This window comes from Erigeron canadensis, chromosome 6 (genome assembly GCF_010389155.1).
Source record: "Erigeron canadensis isolate Cc75 chromosome 6, C_canadensis_v1, whole genome shotgun sequence".
NCBI lineage: Eukaryota > Viridiplantae > Streptophyta > Magnoliopsida > Asterales > Asteraceae > Erigeron > Erigeron canadensis.
This window is the reverse complement of record NC_057766.1, coordinates 803869-825037: the sequence shown is the minus strand read 5'-3', so window position 1 is coordinate 825037 and position 21169 is coordinate 803869. Positions and strand designations below refer to the sequence as shown.

The 21169-nt window shown below is 36.3% G+C and overlaps 3 protein-coding genes and 1 non-coding gene across 5 annotated transcripts; all 4 read right to left on the bottom strand.

The window, feature by feature from the left end:
• Positions 1-153: 153 nt before the first annotated feature.
• Positions 154-4463, bottom strand: LOC122603657 (probable serine/threonine-protein kinase PIX13). 2 transcript variants are annotated; one of them, XM_043776423.1, is made up of 6 exons: positions 4197-4463; positions 3723-4072; positions 1950-2085; positions 1729-1865; positions 1506-1629; positions 154-898 (listed from the first exon to the last, which is right to left on the bottom strand). In XM_043776423.1, the coding sequence occupies exons 1-6, from the start codon at positions 4264-4266 to the stop codon at positions 441-443; spliced, it is 1275 nt and encodes a 424-aa protein (XP_043632358.1). In that variant the 5' UTR covers positions 4267-4463; the 3' UTR covers positions 154-440. The 2 variants fall into 2 exon arrangements, with proteins under 2 accessions (XP_043632358.1, XP_043632359.1); XM_043776424.1 differs by having other exon boundaries at positions 1729-1862.
• Positions 4464-4561: 98 nt separating this feature from the next.
• Positions 4562-6210, bottom strand: LOC122602981. The gene is made up of 3 exons (XM_043775595.1): positions 6057-6210; positions 5502-5900; positions 4562-4686 (listed from the first exon to the last, which is right to left on the bottom strand). Exons 1-3 carry the CDS (start codon positions 6208-6210, stop codon positions 4562-4564), a joined length of 678 nt encoding a protein of 225 aa, XP_043631530.1.
• A 1591-nt stretch (positions 6211-7801) lies between these two features.
• On the bottom strand, positions 7802-8137 carry LOC122602978. The gene has a single exon (XM_043775592.1). It carries the CDS (start codon positions 8135-8137, stop codon positions 7802-7804), a length of 336 nt encoding a protein of 111 aa, XP_043631527.1.
• A 1833-nt stretch (positions 8138-9970) lies between these two features.
• On the bottom strand, positions 9971-10179 carry LOC122606385. The gene has a single exon (XR_006324896.1). It is a non-coding gene; the product is annotated as a small nucleolar RNA U3 (small nucleolar RNA).
• Positions 10180-21169: the final 10990 nt, after the last annotated feature.

Sequence of the window (21169 nt, the reverse complement as noted above, 5' to 3'; positions counted from 1 at the left end):
CTGTAGTTGGGTATGCATCAAGTCCCATCTCACCTCCATTTTTTTGGCTTGAGCTTGATAAACTTTGCCTTCGGATCATCTTTGGTCGAGGCGAGTGAGTTCCAACAATAACTCGTTTATGATCTTAATTTATGAAATATTGAACAAGAAAAATTCAACTTAAAATAATTAATGAAATGGAATTTAAATTGGTAATGTTTCATTGTTACAAAAACTTCCCATACTGAAATCTACAAGTGGTATAATATCATTTTATTCTACTTACAATTTACATAAACAAACAACCCGGGCCATAATACAAATTTTAACTGGGCTCATTGGTTGGGCCTCTGAAGCAAACTGTTTCTTTCCTTCTAGAAATTGCCTCATGACAAATATGTCGGACATATCCAATTCAATATCTTCATCGGTACAAAAAATATGTTTGATGATCTTCAACGTTAATATGATCTCATAGGCGAGAGCTGGTTGGCCCGACCTCCTCTGCTCTGCCTCGTATGGAGGGGAGATTGATGGGCAGATTGGTAACGACGGTCACGCTGTGTGCCCATAGATTGGCTTGAGTGTACCTTTGTTTCCTTCGGTTTTGATTTTATAGAACCAATCTCTTTTAGACTCACCAGCACTTCCTCCATTGAAGGTCGGTTTTTAGGGTCTGGTTCAAGACACTTAAGAATGAGTTCTGCGGTTCTACATGCTGCCTTTAGAGGGAAATCGTGTTCTAGACGTGGATCTATGATTTTTCTTAGCTTTCGTTTGTCGGGTAATGATGGGCGAGCCCAATCCACTAGATTATGTTCCGATCCAGGTCGATTAGTATCAAGTACCCGTAGACCCGTTATGATTTCTAGCAACACTACTCCAAAACCATAGACGTCGCTCTTGACATATAAATGACCTGCAATTATGTTTAAAAAAAAATTAGTATTCAACAACACTTTTTCGAACCATGGCAGAATTTACACAATTATTGAAAACTCGTATTAAAATACGAGACAGGGTGTCCGCGCGATGCAGCGGTGATGGTGGTAACGACAAAGGTGTGCCTGCGGCAATTGTGGTGATGATGTGCGGCGGTAAGGGTTAATATAGTTATTTAAGGATTGAAGAATCTATGTTGTAATTTATTTTATTAAGGGTATTATAGGTATATAGGTAAAGATATTTAAATTAGTGAATAAATAAGAAGGGTAATTAAAGGAATAACTTATATTTATGATTACATGATGGTTCTTAATCAAGTTCTTATGTCACATTCATGAAACCAATCTTTCTATAAATAACTCAAATATATTAGACTAAATTATATTAGCCGGCCTTATATTTAATTAAGATAACGATTTTTTTTCTCTCAACATATCTTTCCTCTCATTTCTATATTTGTATATCTGTTATGCATAAGTTAACGGATATCTACTTTTTAATTTGTTTTTAAAGAAACTCAAGACCGATTCAATTCTAAAAGTATACAACAAATGTATCTAAATCGCGCATGAAGAACTAACCAGTGGCTATGTATTCTGGAGCTGCATAACCATATGTACCCACAACGCCCGTCGAGACATGAGAGTTACCATTTACAGGACCTAATTTCGCCAAGCCAAAATCCGAGAGTTTTGCATTGAACTCCTGAAAAAACAAATTAATTTATTTAGAATCAAAATATCTTTTTTTTTTTAATAGAAAAACAAGTTTAAAAATTATTAAATAAGTCATTTATCGGCTAACCGTGTCTAGTAAAATATTTGCAGACTTAAAATCTCTGTAGATAACACTTTTTTCTGTAGTATGCAAAAAAGATAGTCCTTGTGCGGCTCCAGTAGCTATTTTAATCCTTGTATTCCATGTAAGTGGTTCTGCACCTTCTACAATAAATTTTTTAAAAAAATTAGTTAAAATTTATGCCTATTCAACTAATTGGTATGAAATAATAAAGTGGTTGTACTTACTCTTAAAAAGATGATTTTCTAGACTGCCTTTTTGCATATATTCATATACAAGAAGAAATTCTCTATCTTCCCAGCAATATCCTACTAGTTTCACTAGATTTGGATGGCTAAATTTTCCCAAGAATTTTACTTCTGCCTGAATAAATTAACATAAAGGTTAACTAACAAAGTTTAATAAAATCAAATACAACATAGTTAAGGTTCATGGGAAAAAAAGTTTGAATGTTATTTAGGTGCAAACTGAATACTATAATGATAACATTTGAAACCAACTTTTTCAATCATCTATCAATAGAGATAGTCTTAAAAGTTTGGCACATAGTCAACTATGAAATAGTAGAGCATCTAAACTTTTTTGTGATAAACCTGAATTAATTAGTTATCATGACTTTTTTGTGAAGGATATAATTAAAAGTGCTATACAAGTATTTTGAAGATGTCAAACAAAACTTGTGCACTCTATAATGTCAACTCTTTGACAATATGACAGTAGATAGATTGTGACCCTTTTGACCCAAGAATAAAGGTCTCCAATCCCAATATGCAGTATTGTTAAGTTATTTAAAATGTACTATATTTAATAACTAAAGTATTGTAGTTGTTGAAAAATGACATGTGCTTGTAAACTACTTTTATTAGGTGTTCATACCCTGCCTGCTAAAAAATGACCATGTTTAGTTAAATTATTATAGATGGGAAAAAAAAATCATATAATTTATAACTTTTGAAGCATGATGTGCCTTTACATGACAAGTTGTATAGCCTATCTATCACTTGTTTAAAAACATAGTTGGTAACATTTGACAAAAATGTCTTGTCAAATGCATATAATTTTTCCGATCTAGTCTCTGTTTCTCATTTAGCTAGAAGAACTTATAGAGATATAGATTACGAACTAAAATATCATACTCTATGACTGGTTTAGCTAGATGTGTTGTGCAACTACAGAAGCATGTTCTATAAAAATAAATGAAATTTATAATGCTCTAAATAGAGTCAACATATCAACAAGTTGCGTTACTTTTCGCATAATTAAATAACATGCGACAAAACCATTGACAAAAATTTAGACACAAGAAGGAAACTTATTCTCCCTTTATTTATAGGAATATTATGCTATAGCTAGCTAGTTTATTCAAATAAAATTTTCATCTAAGAACTCTTACCAAAACATATATTCGTAAGTATTTACAAAAGCTGAGATCATTTTGAAAAGGAGTTTAACGTTAAACGCAGATAAAGATTATATGTACGTATAAGTATTATAAATTTATAAGTATGAGAGTCGATTATTATTTTGATATGGAGGAGGTGAAAGTTAAAAAAGATAATGATCCTTGTTATAGATTTTTGATAAAAAGTATCATTTATTTATATCGCTAAAATTCATCAAATATACATGTGAAATTTTTCGATGTTGAGATAGTAGAGCACTTTTATAAAATTTAATAAAATCCATGTGATTACTAAAATCCTTTTTCAGAATACCATTCACAAATTAGAAATTTTGAACTTTTAAGAAGAAAAAGAACGCATCCAAAAGAAATTCAATAATAATTGATTTATATAAAATTGACAATTAAATATGCAATCATCCTATACGTCATGCATGATATTTTTTTACATGCAAAAAAATCATACATTTACTAGTAATAATAATAAATATAATAATAATAATTCATAAGTTAACTAAGGAAATAATGGAAGACAAAATGAACACGAAATTTGGAAAAGAAAAAAATAATAAAATAAAAACATAACAAAACAAATTACCTGCCATTCTTTAAGGCCTTGAGGACTGTCAGGATTTGATTTCTTGACGGCGACGGCGATGCCAATACCGACCTTCGACGGCGCGTATGTCTCACCGTCCACCCATCCTTTAAAAACCCTCCCAAAACCACCTTCTCCAAGCATGGTATCCGGCCTAAAATTTCTGGTGGCACTTTTTAGGTCCGAAAAAGAGAAAGCTTTTAAGTTGGGTGTCACTATTTTCCCACTTGGTGGCACATGTTCACCGGAAGAAGTGGCGGCGCCGCCGTCGCTGCTACCTCCGGCTGCCGTGGATGATGGATGGTTTTCCATCATGGGTTCTTTCCTTTTTTCATGAACACTGATAGTAACTGATGTCAAAACAATAAATGTTAGATAGTTAAAAACAATCATAATACTGGCCAATTCGATGTCATTGTGGTGTCTTGAATGCAAACTACTAACTGGTTGTAAAAAACAACAAAATTAAATTACCTGGGATGGGAATTTTGCTACTATGATTGTTGGAGAGATTATTAACTGGTTTTGGAAAGCAATTACCCATAATGATTAACTCTTTGTGTCTCACTAGCTAGCTAGATAGCACACACAAAGAGAGCTAGAGAAAGAGAGCTAGATTTTGAAGATATATTAAGGTTATAAAAGAGTTGGAATTTTAGTGGGGAATATGGTTTCTTGGAAAGTGATGAGAAATGAAATGGAAAAGGGAAAGAGTTGATGACAAAAAAGATGAGCTATTGTATGTATATCACACACATACAATAGAACATGTGTATTTATATGTGTAAATATAATGCATTATATAAGTAGATAAATTGTATTGCAAGATGGGGAAAAGACTATTTCCCTACTTTGACTTTGTCAGTTTGTCTAGTGCATGCTGAAACAAAGTTTTGAGATTTCACACTATTGAACTCCGAAATTATTTCTTGTATTTTTGAAGAGTGAGATTTCATTGTGGCACCTGTTATTTCAAGAGCTAGGTATTTTAGATGGCTAATGAAAAATCTTTTTAAATAGTTTCTATAAAATATTTTATAACCATGTGATCTTTACACTTAATGAGAACGAGATTCCGAAAGAAAATGAGTGGATTACACTTGTCATGTTTTATAGGTGTTTAAGAAAATTATTCGACTATTTATTAAAAGGATATATCATTTCTCATTTTAGATTATTGAGTTGAGACCCATTAATCCTAAAAATCTTTCTAAACAAGATTATTAGGGTGGGGGAGGGCTTGCCCACTCTTACCCTCCCCTCTCTGATTTTTCTTCTCCTCCCCTCCCCTCCCCGATTGCTAGGAGCACCTCGCCACCCCTCCCCTCCCCTCCCCTCCCCACCCTTTTCTATTTAATTTCATTTCTATTTATTTTTAAAACTAAAACATTTTATTTAATAAATTCAAACTAATACAAATATTAAAAATAAAACAAACAACAAAATAAAACATCAAACTACAATATTAAACGAAACGACAACACAATACATAAATAGACTAGCGATCGATGCCCGGGATGAATGTGCGATGAATATGGTCAATGAGATCCATCTTAAGATTCTCGTGAACGTTTGGGTTCTGTATCTCAAACAGTCGTTCATCCGATGGCTGTGGCGCAACCGGGAGATCTGAAATGTAATCAGGACTTATAGCGTGGTCCACGTCTTTTAAAATCATGTTGTGAAGAATACAACACGCATACATAATCTTACAGATGGGGGTTTCTTCCATTTGTCGTGTCGGTTCTCTAAGTATTTTCCATTTTTTTTTTATAATACCAAAAGCTCGCTCCACATCCTTCCTTGCAGCCTCCTGTGCCTTAGCATATCGAATCCTTTTCTCATCGGTTGGATGGGCAATCGTTTTCACAAACATCTCATATCTTGGGTAGATCCCATCCACGAGATAATACGGGTACTGATATTCGGTTCCATTTATAGTGAAAGGAACCAACGGTGCTATGCCGTCTTCAAAAGGATTGAACAAAGGAGATTGGTTCAACACATTAAGGTCATTGTTTGAACCGGCAACACCAAAGTATGTGTGCCAAATCCAACAATCCTGTGATGCAACTGCTTCAAGCGATATCGTCGGCCCGTGATGGTCACCTCGCGTGTACTGGCCACGCCAAGCTATTGGACAATTATCCCAAGCCCAGTGTTTACAATCAAGACTCCCTATAAACACATTTATTAAACCGAAAATATTAACTAAACAACGTAATATATATATATACATACATATATACATTATTAACTAAACTACGTAATATATATAAATATATATATATATATATATATATATATATATATATATATTAAGTAAAGATATACCTGACATGCCGGGGAAACCATGATAAGACGCATGATGATCAAGAATGCGTTGCGTATCAGTACGCGTTGGCCTACGCAAATATTCATGCCGATATAACTTAATGACTCCATCACAAAAAGCATTAAGGGTGTCACGTGACGATCTTTCTGACATATTTAGATAATTGATGAACGTCCATTTTGTGATAAAAACCCCTAAAGAAAGGCTTCATTTCTATGCTTAAATGAGTTAATATTCCGGAACTATCGATACTTAATGAATGATATGTTTGTGCAGGTTCCCGGAAGATGCGAGAGAGGGTAAATGGAATCAACTGACTCAAGAAGGAAGCCTATGAAGTTACAAGACACAAGGAAGTGGTTCGGGAGCCAAACGAAGACTCAAGTGCAAGACAGCAGCCATCAGCGCCGCTGGACACATACCCAGCGCCGCTGGTACTCACCAGCGAACGCTCTCCAGACCACAAGCGCCGCTCGAAGCTTCACCAACGGCCGCTCGAAGTATCACCAACGCCGCTAGCCCATTATCCAGCGCCGCTGGTCGGCCCAGATCAGTAACCGACTTAAACACCTATTTAAGTCGAACTAACCCTCAAAACCCTAAGAGAGAGCCGATTCAGCAGCCCTAGCCGCCCAGGAATAACCCTAGATCGAAATTGCAGATTCCAAGGAGGTTTTGGAGCATCTAAACACCTTCCGATCTTCACTCTTGGTCTAGATCTTTCATCTTTATTTACTCTTTGTTATTGAACAATGTCTTTTATATTCTCAGACTTTGTTATTCCTCTAATAATGCTAGGCTAGTAGGCTGAATACTTGTTTGGATCAATGTGATCATGTAGACGTTTATTGTTTTACTGTGTTTGTTTAGATTCTGTTGGAGTGTGCTTTACTGTTTATCGTAGATCCATGTTTATTAGTAATTCATGTTGCTATTGGTTTTATATCTGAACATATTAGTTTAATTCTGATGATTGTCTATGATCATGCACTAGGACTAATATGCTAGGACAGAAAACAACTAGTCGGTCTATAACTAGAAGTAAAAAGTGATTCACTTGTAACCGAGGGATCCAGAACCATAGTAACTAGGGTGAATTGAACATGAAGCTTAACGATACCAGACGCGATCCTTTGACTTGGAAACGAGCACTGTGGTCACCGGAGGGAATTATATCTGGTCATGGCTTAAGAGCCGGGTAATTAAAAGATGAATTAGTAACACAAACTTTAGGTCATAATACTTAAAACAATGAATCTAGCGAGAATTTGTTTTAAAGGGTAGTGTGAGTCTAGCGACAGCACTACTACTTAGGTAAAGTGAATCTAACGAGAATCTGAACCGTGATTAAGTTTCCAACAGGCTAACAAACCAGTAGGATAGTATTTCGTCGTACCATGAGATCGGAGATGCCAAACAAGTATTTTAATTTAATTACTGATATTCGTCCTTTCACAACTATTTTCAGAGTAGCCTTTTGCTGCATAGCATTTGGTTATATTTTCGTATTTAATTGCTAAAAATTAGTTTATTAGGAGTTAGTGACAAACCCCCAAACAAACTAGAATCACACGTACTACTAGATTAGGTAACGCAACACGTCCCTGCGAACGATCCTGTAATTTACCACTAGGCTATACTCAACTGACCGGGTTCGCTGCTCGTTAAAGTGTGTGTTAGTTTAGATAGTTACTTGTACAACATAAATTTTAAAGACTAGGAAATAAATAAAAACATGCACCCATCAATAATCATCTAAACTGTCGGGATTACTACCGTATCCTAACTGGCAAACTGCATATGTGCATCTCTGTAAAGCCGAGAACCCCCATTTACCACGAGCGTCCATCTTCCTTTGAAAAAAACTAAAATTGTTTTCCAAATCTGAAGCTATCTTCACAAACAACCGTTTACTCATACGAAACCGTTGTCTAAAAAAAGTCTCATTAAATTTCGGTTCCTCGGCAAAGTAATCTTGAAAAAGACGGTTGTGAGACTCAAGACGATCGTCGCGTATTGTATACGTTCTTGAAGAGGAGGTAGTATCACGGACATCTTGTTGAAACGCATAATGCGCCATTGTGAATAGATTAATATACCGTTTCGTCTCGTCGGATGAACTCGAGTCCGATTGGAAATTTGGGGGTATTGGGCCGTGATTGTCAAAAAATAAAGGATTGTTGAAGAAAGGGTTCATGATTGTTTAGATGATTTATGTGGATATATGATATATGTGTGTGTGATTGGAAATTTTGAAAGAAAAAAAAAAGAAGCAGGCGGAATGCAAAGAAAAAAGAAGAGAAAAAAGAAAGAAAAAGAGAAGAAGGATAACCGTTGGGTGTGGGTCTCATGTCCTTTTTTTTTTAAAGTTCAACGTTCGAATAACCCGGTACCACATCCGGCACCACTGTGCCCAATATGCTCCCCACCCAACCGGTACCGGGGGGTCGGCGCGGTGTGCCATCTGGTACCGGCCCGGTGCCCACTCCACTCCGTCCACCCTTATGTGTCAAGATCAAGAGATGAGATTAGGTAAGAGAATTAAAGGAATCTACATGTCAAGTTTTGAAGATTTCAAAATAACTTTTGGGAAGATCTTTAAGAAAATTAATCATTTTCCTAAGTGAATATCTTTATAAGTTCTCACACTTTAATGGGCTTTTATTGCCACTTTTCAACCCCGAGTGGCATACGTACCCCTCAGTTATGGCGAATTTAGTGGGCAATTGGGGCACCTACCTTCCAATTAGGGCGATTCTCTCGTCACTTTAAACGGTAATTAATAGCAAAACACTTTGTGCTTCTTTTTTATTTTTTTAAAAGACTGAAGAGTATTAAGACGATGACATTAAGCCTATTCTCACCTCATGTTCACGTCTTTAATATCATCATCTCGTTCTGGCCGTCTAGTCTTGCGTAGTTCTTAAGTCTATAGTGTCACGATCGCGTTCTAGATCCCTTTGAGCCGTCCCTCACCCTGGATACACCGAGAATTTGAATAAATGTGAGCCCTACATAAGTGTCACGATCTTGTGTAACTCAACTTCTATTTTTAGTATTTTTCTTTTCATATTCCATAAGAAACACGTATATACATTTCAAACATTTCACATAACATCAAACACTCTTTTTGAATCTCAACAAAAGTTAAATTAATCTTTCAAAAATAAATGGACGCCTTTTCATCATCTACTAGCTATATGACAGTTAATCAAGTGAAAATCTACAGTCCTTGGAGATATTTATATTTGAGCGGAATCTTGAAAATATTAAAAAGTAGAAAACTATAGGAAGACGTTTTAGTAGTTGCTAATTAAAAAGATTTTAAAGGCAAGACAACTTTGTCACTAGAAGAAGAAATTTATAGAACTAATTGCATTTTTGGTCCCTGTGTTATCACACTTTTCGCAGGTTTGGTCCAAACTTTTCATTTGTTGCATTTTTGTTCCCAAAAGTATGCATTTGTTGCATTGTTGCATTAAAAGTCCATAAAACTAACATAGTGCATAACTAATTATCTTTATTTAAGTGTTTAACAACACATTAATCCGTCAAAATCGAAATAATCATGTTTTTTGTTTTGTGCATCCATCTTGGATGCATATTCATCAAAATGATGCATCCAACAAAAAACGTGATTTTTTCGATTTTGATGAATCAATGTGTTGTTAAACACTTAAATAATGATAATTAGTTATGCATTATGTCAGTTTTATGGATTTTTAATGCATCAAAATGATGATTTTAAGGTGTTCTCACCGTTCTTATTTTAAATCTGTTCTTATTTGATTGTCCCCCTATATATATACACACACATACATACACACATATACATTACAATATTGGCCACCACCAATCCAAATCAATCATCACACCCACCCACCTCCAGTCACCTCCGGCCACCACCAACCCAAATCAATCATCACATTCGGCCACCACGAACATAATTTATAGACAAACAGAGATCCTCTACTGGGCCATGGTCAAGACCATAAGGCTCGGTTAATCACACTCTAGCTACATGTATATATTTCATCAACTAGACATGAGTTTTTGTCTTGATAGAAATCAAGGATACATAGGTACAAGCCTATGGAACAGATCTTGTTCAAGTAAGGTCGTAACACATTGAGATCTGTAAACACACATACCCACGGATTCACTACCTTCTGTTGATGAATGTTGATGTGACAACAACAACTTAGATTTGATCTGTCTTTTAGATTAAGACATTATGTTATTTTATGTCGTATCTATATATATGTAATTGATAGATTATGGACTTTATGTTTTGGTAATGATCGATTACATGTTTTGGTGTTATATATATGTTATGTATGATGTTTGTTGTGTGTTATACAAATACAAACATAATATGTGTTAAGATTCTTTAAGATGAAACACTTAGGAATATAACCAAGTATTACATCTAACGAAGATAAGGAATATCTTCGTTAGAGGCAAACGAAGATAAACTTCGTTTGGTACAAACGAAGATTAACTTCGTTACATGGGCTGGGCAGCTAAGTTTGTAAGAACAAAGCCCAACAAGCCCAGTTCGATCTGAAACATATATATACGAATGAATACCCTAAAATGGATTATCACATTCGACATACACGTACACCAGACCACTAAGTTCGTTCTATAGCTTATAGAAACGAATATAGCATCATACGGCTGATTGTTTACTTGATAATTAGGGATATACACGTTAACTAATCAAACTAGTTATCTCGTGAGGATTCCGCACTCACGACATAATAATAGACGATCTCGAGAGCGATCTGTAACTATCGAGGGACTCACAAGTGGTATCAGAGCCAATCGATATCTTATCGAAGGTTCGAGATCGTTTGTTTGATTATTTTCTCTCAAAACAACCTCCCGATACCCTAACTGTCGCTAAGTTCGTTTTCTCAAACGAATTTAGCAAACGAACTTAACCTCATCTTCGTTTCAATCTCTTCAAACGTATTTAGCTTTATTTTCGTTAAGTTCCTTCAAACGAATTTAAAGTTATCTTCGTTCATTCTCACCTTACGAACTTAGCCTTATCTTCGTTTCTTTCCTTCAAATGAAGTTAGACCTATCTTCGTTTCTTTCCTACAAACGAACTTAATCCTATTTTCGTTAAGTTGCAGCAAACGAATTTAAACAATGGCTTCCTTGTCAACCAACACTGCTGTTGCACAATACCTGAATTCTCTTGTCTATCATGATCATCTCGTTGGACGTACTAATTCTCCACCGAAGTTAGTTTCATTGGCTGACTTCTGGGCGTGGAGAGGCCGATTTGAAGATTATATTCAACGAGAAGATTTGAACATGTGGATAATGATCACCGAAGGATATGAATGGCCAATTCTTACTGTAAACGGTGTTACAACTAATTACAAGGTAGGAGAGTTAAAAGGAGAAGAAAAATCCTTGTATGCTGTTGAAGTTAAGGCTCTTTCTACTCTTCGGATGTGCATTCCTCAAGAATTAGTGCACCTGTTTCCTAAACAGGAGTACAAGACTTCAAAGCAATTGTTCGATGCTATTGAAGCTCACTGTGAAGGTGATCCATTATTGAAGCAAAATAGAATTAAGATGCTTAAGAAACAATTTGATTACTTTAATGCTACCAAGAACGAACTAGTTGAGGATCTTATCTTGAGATTTCAACATCTTCTTGCTGAGTTAGCCTATTTTGATCTTAAGTACACTCCTACTGAGATAGTGGATAAATTCTTGGATGGTTTGCCGAAAGCTTATAAAGAGTTTCGTCATGGATTGCAAGAAAGAGCTGATTATGCATCTCTTCGTATAGATGGTGTTATATCCACATTAAGAAACAGAGAAATGAAGGATAAGGCAAAGGATCTCCAAGACAACTTCACACAAGATCCATCTCTTTATCATGCCACTATGAAAAATCCAACAACTGATGTTAATGCATTCTTTTCTGGGGTTGGTACTTCTGGCACGAAAGAGAGTTCTAATTGTGTTATGGATGGAGATGATTCTGCTGGTTTCATGGCTTCTGATGCTGGTTTCAAGGCTCGAAAGACTAGTGAGAGTGCAAAGCCAGGAAATATGACGTTTGGTAACATTTCATTTACTTCTGCTGGTTACAAGTCTATGCCCATGGATATGAAATCTGCCGAGGGAAGGATGAATGTATTTGCCGCAATGTGTGCTGCACATGAAGCTTTTGTTGCAGGAAGGATCACAGATCCAGCACTCATTGATGAAGATTATGACCAAATAGATCCAGATGATGTTGAAGAAATGGATCTGAAATGGAATTTGGCGATGATCACCAGAAGAGTGCAACGGTTTATGCAACGAACAGGTAGAAAGCTTATTGGGGGTACTCAGGGCTTCGACAAGTCAAAGGTTAAGTGTTACAACTGCGATGGCTTTGGACATTTTGCCAAAGAATGTCAACGACCAAAGAGAGATGTCAATATTACCCCTACACGTCCAGATAGAGGTGGTAATCGTCTTTTTAATCCGAATGCAAGTAGAGCTCTCTTGTTGACTGATGATACTACTGGAAATGGCAATGACAAGGCTATTGTAGCTGCTCAACCTGATGGTTCTTATGTCTGGAATCTTCCACAGGATGAGACCAATAATGCTTATTTGGCTGAAATACTTGATGATATGGCTCAGATAGTAGATTCTGTTGAGGATTTCTTGGACACCACAGTTTACCACAATGATGAGCATTTGTATGAAAATGTTCAAAGCTCGAACTTGGAATCTTCTGCTCAGGTATATGACACTGATTCTGAGTCTGATGAAGAGATTGGGGTTGATGATACGAAAGATTCTGGAGAGGTGAACGCTGCTGAGAACAAAGACGATTCTGCTACTGAAAAGGTTGAAAAGACAATTGAAGAGCAGATGAAGGAGTATGAAATTCTAGCAGGCATGAGTGTGGATGACTTTGTTGCTTACATGGCAGACTGCAAAGAAGCAGATCAACAGGTATCTTACTCTCTACATACTATTGTTCATGTTTACAAAATTGTTAATCGAATGTTTGATGAAATTGAACAAAAGAACGCACAACTTAAACAATTAGAATCTGTTGTTAATGCTGCTCATGAGGAAAGAGATAAGTTGATTAAAAAAGATCTAACTGTCACTGATAGAGAAAAATTCTTAAAAGATAGGATTAGATCTTTAGAGTCTGACATTAGTGCTATGAAAGACAAAGTTAAACATGCTGTGGCTGTAGAAAGAGTAGGTGGTGAAGCTTATGCATTGTTAGCTAAAAAGTGTGCTACAATTGAGAAAGAACTTGCTAATGCTAGAATAGAAATAGTGGAATTACAAGCTAAGGTTGATTCTGCTAGACATGATGAGCTTTTAATGCATATGAAAAAGTTTGAGGATTCTACATCTAAGACTTCTAACACTGCTAAGGTTTCTTACAATACAATGCCTCCTCCTTTCAACAATAACTATACTCCTGTTGAACCCAATATTCCTGAAGTCCTACTTCAACCTAGTGTTGATGATGGTAAATCAAAAGACTCAACTCCTAAGCCGAATTTGACTAAGGAAAAAACAGAGTCTAAAGGAGTTTCTTCTCAACCTACCAAGGAAGAGAAATTGAAAGGTGTCGTCCTAGATTCGTCCACTTCTTATGGTCAGAAAGACAATATTACTCACTTTACACTTCGAAAGAGTAGTAGGGTCTACACTGAGTTAGAATTTCCATTAGCATCTATTGACCCTAAGAGGATTGATAAAGTCTGGGATGTTGACATTAAGAATATGAAGCGATTAAGTTAGTTGCGTCAAACTCCTTTACCTAAGCAGTCTAGGGATAGCGAATTTGAAGATGAATTAGTTGTTAATGTCGAAGCAACTAAGGTTTTGAAGCATATTTTAATGCCTGCACGAAAAAAGTCCCCAAGTAAGTCTAGGATATCACCGACCAAACGAGACCATGAGGATTCTAGAAAAACAAGTAAGTCTGTGGACACTAGTGAATCTGTAAGTACCAATAATAAGGTAGATACAAAGAAAAAGACTAAGGTCCTGTCTTGCTTTGCTTGTCATGAAAAAGGTCATGTTTACAGTGTATGTCCTAATCGACCTCGGAGATCGGGTTCTCCTTCAAAGGTTTCCACCTCGGAAGGAAAAAGGGGGTTGGGTAATGATAAACAGGTTTATGAGGCTAAAGTTCAATCTTCTACAAAACCGTTTACTATACCTCATCGACGTGAATCTCCAACAAAAGGTTCATCCCCTAAGGAACAAAGATTCACTACCCCCAGTGGGAGTTCGAGTCGGTCACAAACACCTCCAAGTCGTAATTCATTTTATGACCGAATTCACTCAAGTGTTAGACCTTTTTTTGGCCCTCATTCCCCAAGACCTTCTCCGACTAGAGGTCCGAAGTCTTCTCCAGTGAGAAGACAAGTTGAGAATCAAGTCACACCCACGGCTTCTAGCAATGGATATTGGACTGAACTGATTCTCAAGGATGAGAAGGGACGACCCAAACCTATGAAGGTTTGGGTCCCCAATGAAAACTAATTTTTCTCATTTTATGTGCAGGGAGTTCCTAGGAAACCAATTCATTTGTGGTATCTTGACAGTGGATGCTCCAGGCACATGATAGGGGACAAGAAGCTCTTGTCCAATTATACTGGTATAAATGGGTCGTATGTTAGTTTTGCTGGATCCAAGGGCAGCAACATCACCGGCCAAGGAGATGTCGTCAATGGACAACTAACTCTAGAAAGAGTTAACTATGTGGAACAACTTACTCACAATCTAATGAGTGTCTCACAGATCTGTGATAAGGGCAACAATGTTCATTTCACAGAAAAGGAGGCATACATCTTGAAGCCGGGCTTCGTTATTCCATAAGAATGGATAATGCTCAAAGCTCCTAGGAAGAGAGACATCTATGGCTTACTTTTAGGTGTTGATAATCCAAAGGAGCCCCTTTGTTTGTTGAGCAAGGCAAATGAGTCTGAATCTCTCCTATGGCATCGTAGAATGGGACATCTCAACTTTCGGAAGATGAATGAACTTATTAGTCTTGGGTTAGTTGACGATGTGCCAGTTAAGAAGTTTGGGATGGAAGATAAGTGTGTACCGTGTTTGAAAGGAAAGCAACATAAGAATTCGCATAAATCAAAAGTACTCAACACTATTTCCAAACCATTCGAATTACTTCATATGGATCTCTTTGGTCCTGTGAACAAGAGAAGCATTGGAGGGATGTCTTACTGTTTGGTGATCACTGATGATTACTCGAGGTACTCATGGGTATTCTTTCTGAAGACCAAGGATGAGACCGCAGAACGATTTATGGATTTTATCAAGCAAGTTGAAAATGTCCATGGAGTCAAAGTTAAGAGAATCAGGAGTGACAATGGTACTGAGTTCAAGAATAATACTATTACTGTATTTTTCTTGACCAAAGGAATTCAACATCAGTACAGTGCACCATATGAGCCACAACAGAATGGCGTGGCTGAAAGGAAGAACAGGACATTGATTGAGACAGCCAGGACGATGTTTGCTGATTCAGGGCTTCCTATTACTTTCTGGGGAGAGGCAGTGAATACAGCTTGTCACATTCTGAATCGGGTTTTGACAGTTAAACGGTTTAAGAAAACTAGTTATGAACTGTTGCACAATAAAAAGCCCAATTTGCAGAATGTTGAGCCTTTCGATGTTCCTTGCACTTTTCTTAAAACTCTTCCTCAAGGGAAATTTGAACCTAAATCTGAGGAGGGTTTTTTTCTGGGTTATGTCCCAAGTAAACCGATTAGGCGTGTGTACAATCAGAAGACTGGCAAACTAGATCTTGGTACAAATGTCGTAATTGTCAGTCATAAACCTGCTGTACACATTGGTCCTGCTAATAATTTTGATTATGATGGTGTCTTCACTTCTTTTCGTGGTCCTGTTTCTTTTGCAGGTGTTCCAACTGTGGAGGATGTCGTTACTCTCCATGATCCTCTGGATGGTGGACCGGTTTCTGGTTCTTCTTCTGTTTCCTCACCAATAGTTGAGCCTACTTCTGAATCTGGAGAATCTAGTGGGACAAAAGTAGCAGATTCTACCTTAGAGCTTGCTCCTATAGTTCCTACTGATCCTTTGCATGTACCTCTACCTGATTCTCCTTTCTATGATACTGATGACACGGAAGGTGAAACTCAGGAGGAGCCTCAAACTCCAGATTATAAAACTCCAGAGCAACATGTGCAGACAAATTTGGGAGATGATCTTTCAGTCGATAAGGTTCCTCAAACTAGGGTCAACAAGGATCATCCAGTCGAGCAAATCATTGGTGATGCTTCTGCCTCTGTTTGCACGAGGAATCAATCTAAGAAACTGTCGTGTATTTTTGCTGAAGTTAAGGATACTGGGGCAATTACTTGGTATTTTCATTATTGCTTTATCTCTCACGTTGAGCCTAAGAATGTTGGAATGGCTCTTAAGGAACCGTCATGGGTTGAGGCGATGCAAGACGAATTGGCTCAGTTTCAAAAGCTTGAGGTATGGAAGTTAGTTGACCTACCTTCGGGTGAATCTCCTTTAACAACGCGTTGGGTTTTTTGTTGTAAAAGAGATGACAGAGGTGTCGTCACTCGCAATAAGGCAAGATTGGTGGTTAGAGGATTTGAGCAACAAGAAGGCTTTGATTACGATGAGACATTTGCACCTGTAGCCAGACTTGAAGCTATTCGATTATTTCTGGCATATGCTAGTTATAAAGGTATTAAGGTGTATCAGCTTGATGTAAAGAGTGCCTTTTTGTATGGAGACATTAAAGAGGAAGTGTATGTAGAACAACCTGCCGGGTTTGAGGATCCAGACTTTCCTAATAGAGTATATCGTCTCGATAAGGCTTTATATGGTTTGCATCAGGCTCCTCGATCGTGGTATGAAAAATTGTCAACACATTTGAAGGAAAGTGGTTTTACCAGAGGTTCTATAGACAGCACGTTGTTTATTAAATGGAAAGGGAAGGACTACTTGTTTGTAAAGGTTTACGTCGATGACATCATTTTTGGTTCATCTGATGATAAAATGTGCAAGGAATTTGAACAGAGCATGAAGGCTAAGTTTGAGATGAGTGCTATGGGGGAATTAACCTTCTTCCTTGGACTACAGGTGGATCGACTGAAGGATGGGTTCTTTATACATCAGACCAAGTATGTCAAAGATCTTCTTACTAGGTTTCGAATGTCTGATGCTAAGGATGCTGTTACTCCCATTAAGACTAATCATGGGTTGTGTCCTGATAAGCCTAATGATCCATACGTCGATGCCACTCAATATCGAGCTATCATTGGATCCTTGATGTATCTGACAGCCTCACGTCCAGATATTACCTTTGTTGTTTCTATGTGTGCTAGATATCAGGCTAATCCGAAAGAGTCTCACTTGAAAGCTGCGAAAAGGATTTTTCGTTATGTGAAAGCCAAGCCTCGTCTAGGTCTTTGGTATCCCATGTATGGTTCTTTTGACTTCGTAGCTTACACTGATTCGGATTATGGTGGTGACAATTCGGATAGGAAATCAACGTCAGGTGGATGTCAGCTTTTAGGGGGGAGAATTATATCATGGCAGTGCAAAAAGCAGACATCGGTTGCACAGTCTTCCTGTGAAGCAGAGTACATTGCTGCTGGATATTGCTGTTCTCAGGTGCTTTGGATACAACAACAATTGCGCGATTATGGTATGAATATCTCAAATACTCCTATTTGTATTGATAATAAGTCTGTCATATATATTACCAAGAATCCGAAAAACTTTAAAGTCACCAAGCACATAGATATAAAGTATCATTTCATACGTGACTGTTTTGAGAAAAAGCTTATTCATTTAGAAAAGGTTATCACTGATGATAATCTTGCTGATCTATACACTAAAGCTTTTGATGGACCTCTTCTTGAGTTGTTATATCAACTCAATGGTATGAAGAATGCCGAGTAGTTTCTCTCAAAGAACTTAAATTTATTTTTTGTGTCTTTGTAGTGTAAGTCGTACATAGATAGAGTCATAAAAATACAAAAAGAGTTGTCTTAGTATAAGTTTGTATATATCTAGTGTCAGAAAAATACAAAAACATTAAAAAAAAAAATCAAAAATCCAAAAAAAATATGAATAAAGTAAGGTTACTGTGCTAAATGAATAGAAGTGACGATACTTTAGCTTTTAAGCCTGCTTAATCGTAATATAACTGATTAGTTCAGTGATTACAATTTGGGATATATCGGTAGACATAAAGTACCAAGGTTTCCTTCAATCTGAACTTAAATTATACAATGTTCTTGTGGGAAACATATTCAGATATATGGCTGAGATTGCTTGCTTTTCAGTAATGAATTGATGTAGTCCTTAAATTTTGTGAAAGATCTAGCATTACTATAAGATTTGTTCAATGTATAGGCAAGAACCTCTACCAATCATGAGCATGAACGTAAATGTGATATTGTTATGCAAATCAAATGAATGCAAAGAAGATTGTGTGGTTTTGCTGAATTCCTTCATGTGAATTTTTAATGAGGTTGTGTGGTTTGTTTACAAAGAAGATTTTCTAATATGGACATTAATTTGTTTAAGTTTAGAAAATGATCTTTCAAGTGTTATGTGAAATGTCAAAGTTATTTGAAATCTCACAATTTTAATTTGTAACAAGTTAAGAATTTGATTAATAACTTGGTGATATTTTAGGGTTTGATAAGAAATGACCTCCCTTGATCTTTTGTTAGATTTTTAGTTATTTCATATTTGTTAACCCTGATTGAGTGTGTTTGTAGCTTGAATTTTCTGCATTATACTGTTTTGTTCTCAATGCGTTAATGAGTTCTGTAGTAATTGTGCAGTGTTCAGGTTAAGAAGATAAAGTTGGAGTGCTGATTTCTGTTACTACATTGTTATTTACACGGATGATATCATGACGATAAGATCCTTGGTGTGTAGTGATAATATTTGTGATGCAGATTTGAGCATGTGAAGGATGAATACATGAACTTGTTTTTGGAATAGTTATTTATTTTATGATTCATGTATTTAATGAAAATAATCAAATTTGATCTTTGTTTTCTTTGAATTTCATGCTGTGATTCATGACATCCTTTTGAAAACTTTACTAAGTTCTTCAGTGAATTTTTGTTGGATAGTTCATTGTTGGTTAGTTTTGTAGACGACATCTAGTATGGGACTTAAGTGTTTCAAGATGATTTGCCGTCACGCATATCCATGATCAAAGGAAGTTCTTGGTGTCATACTCGTCATTGGTAATGAGGTTCATATATAAATTGATTATTTTGAGGTTTGTTGATGGTTAGTGTTTAAACCATGGGTTTTCATTCAAGATTATAATGTTTGGTTATATACTTACATTATGATTATGAATTTGGGTGATAAGCACTTTTTAGTACACGGCATGAACAGGTTGCTTTCTAACGAGTTTTTGCTATGTACAAATTGCGCTGAAGGGTCGTGTCTTGGAAGATCGCTTTGATGAAAATCTGGAATAATTTTCAAAAACTTAGCTGAAATCTGGAATATTTTCTGACTTTGATTTGTTCTTACGAAGATAACTGTTATCTTCGTTTTGATAGTTCGAAATTATTCTGTCCAAACGAAGGCTATCTTCGTTTGGATAACTTCGTTTGTAAAGTTTAGCCCGACCCATAGTTATCCCATTTTTACTTCACTATATAAAGGGGTTTTTCTTCGTTTCTTCTTCACAAAACGAAAATTATTCTTATTTTCGAGCAAAACCCTAAAACCCAAACTCTTTTCTTTTCTCTCTATCTACTTCGTTTTCTTGATTCGTTTTGCAAATTGTCATCTAAGTAAGTGTTTGATCTTCTTTTCATTCACGAAAATGATCTAGGTTTTCTATGTCTCTTCGATTTGATTCGTTTTGATTATATATATATATATATTCTTGAAATCATTAACTGGTTTATCCAAACGAAGTTAGACTTGTGCAAACGAACTTAGAGATTAGTTCAAACGAATTTAGATTTGTGACCATGAACTTAGCTTTTAGTTCGAACGAAGTTAATTGGGTGGAAACGAAGTTAACTTTCACTTATGCCTTACGAACTTATAATTTAGTTGATAAGGAACGAACTTATCTTACGAACTTAGTTTGTGTTCAAACGAACTTAGACTTCGTTTATAAGTTACGAACTTAGAATATAAGTTATAACTTACGAACTTGTATGTCCAGTTTAGACCTTACGAATTTAGACTTCGTTAGGTGAAAATTTCAGATTAGTTCTTACGAATTTAGGATTTATCTTCGTTCCGTTATAGCTTACGAATTTAGATTCTATTTTCGTCCCTGTATACTTAACGAATTTAAAGAGTATTTTCGTACAGTTTATACTTTATGAATTCACCTTAACGGCATGAACAGGTTGCTTTGTTTTGCAGAAATGGCTCTAGCTCCTCGTCAGTTTGTGAAGAAACATAGTCTTGCACTGAATCTTGATCCAGATCAGCATAATAGCGACCATTTTCATGAAATGTTTAACTACATTGCTCGCTCGAGATTATTTTTTGCTTTTTGTGATTCGCCTAGACTTGTCAGGCAGTATATCGATTCTTTTTGGTCAACTGCTCATGAAGTCATGGTTGATGGACAGAGTTTTGTACGTGCTACTGTTGAAGGAATCACATTTGATTTCAACGCTGAATCGCTTCGTACTATTTTGCATCTAGGAGCAGAACCGGAAGTAGCAGAAGAAGAAGACGTAGAGATGACTTATGAGTTTGAACTTCTTCGATGTTTTCAGAGAATGGGATTTTTCGGTCAGGTCAAACTTCCTTTTGACAAGAGTGGTTTTCAGGGAAGATGGAGATATCTGGCGTATGCATTGCTCGTATGCTTGAGAAATCGCAAGGCTGGTTTTGATCAACTGTCTGCTCAGATTGCGTCACAGATGGTTGCATTGGTATATAATCGACCTTATCCTTTCTCAAGATACTTTTATCAGGAGTTTATTGATCAGCTTAATGCTAGGGGGAGAAAGAGATTTCTTTTGTATCCTCGGTTTGTTATGGCCACAGTTAGACACTTTTGTCCTAACTTAGTATATGACCAAGGTCCTCACTACGT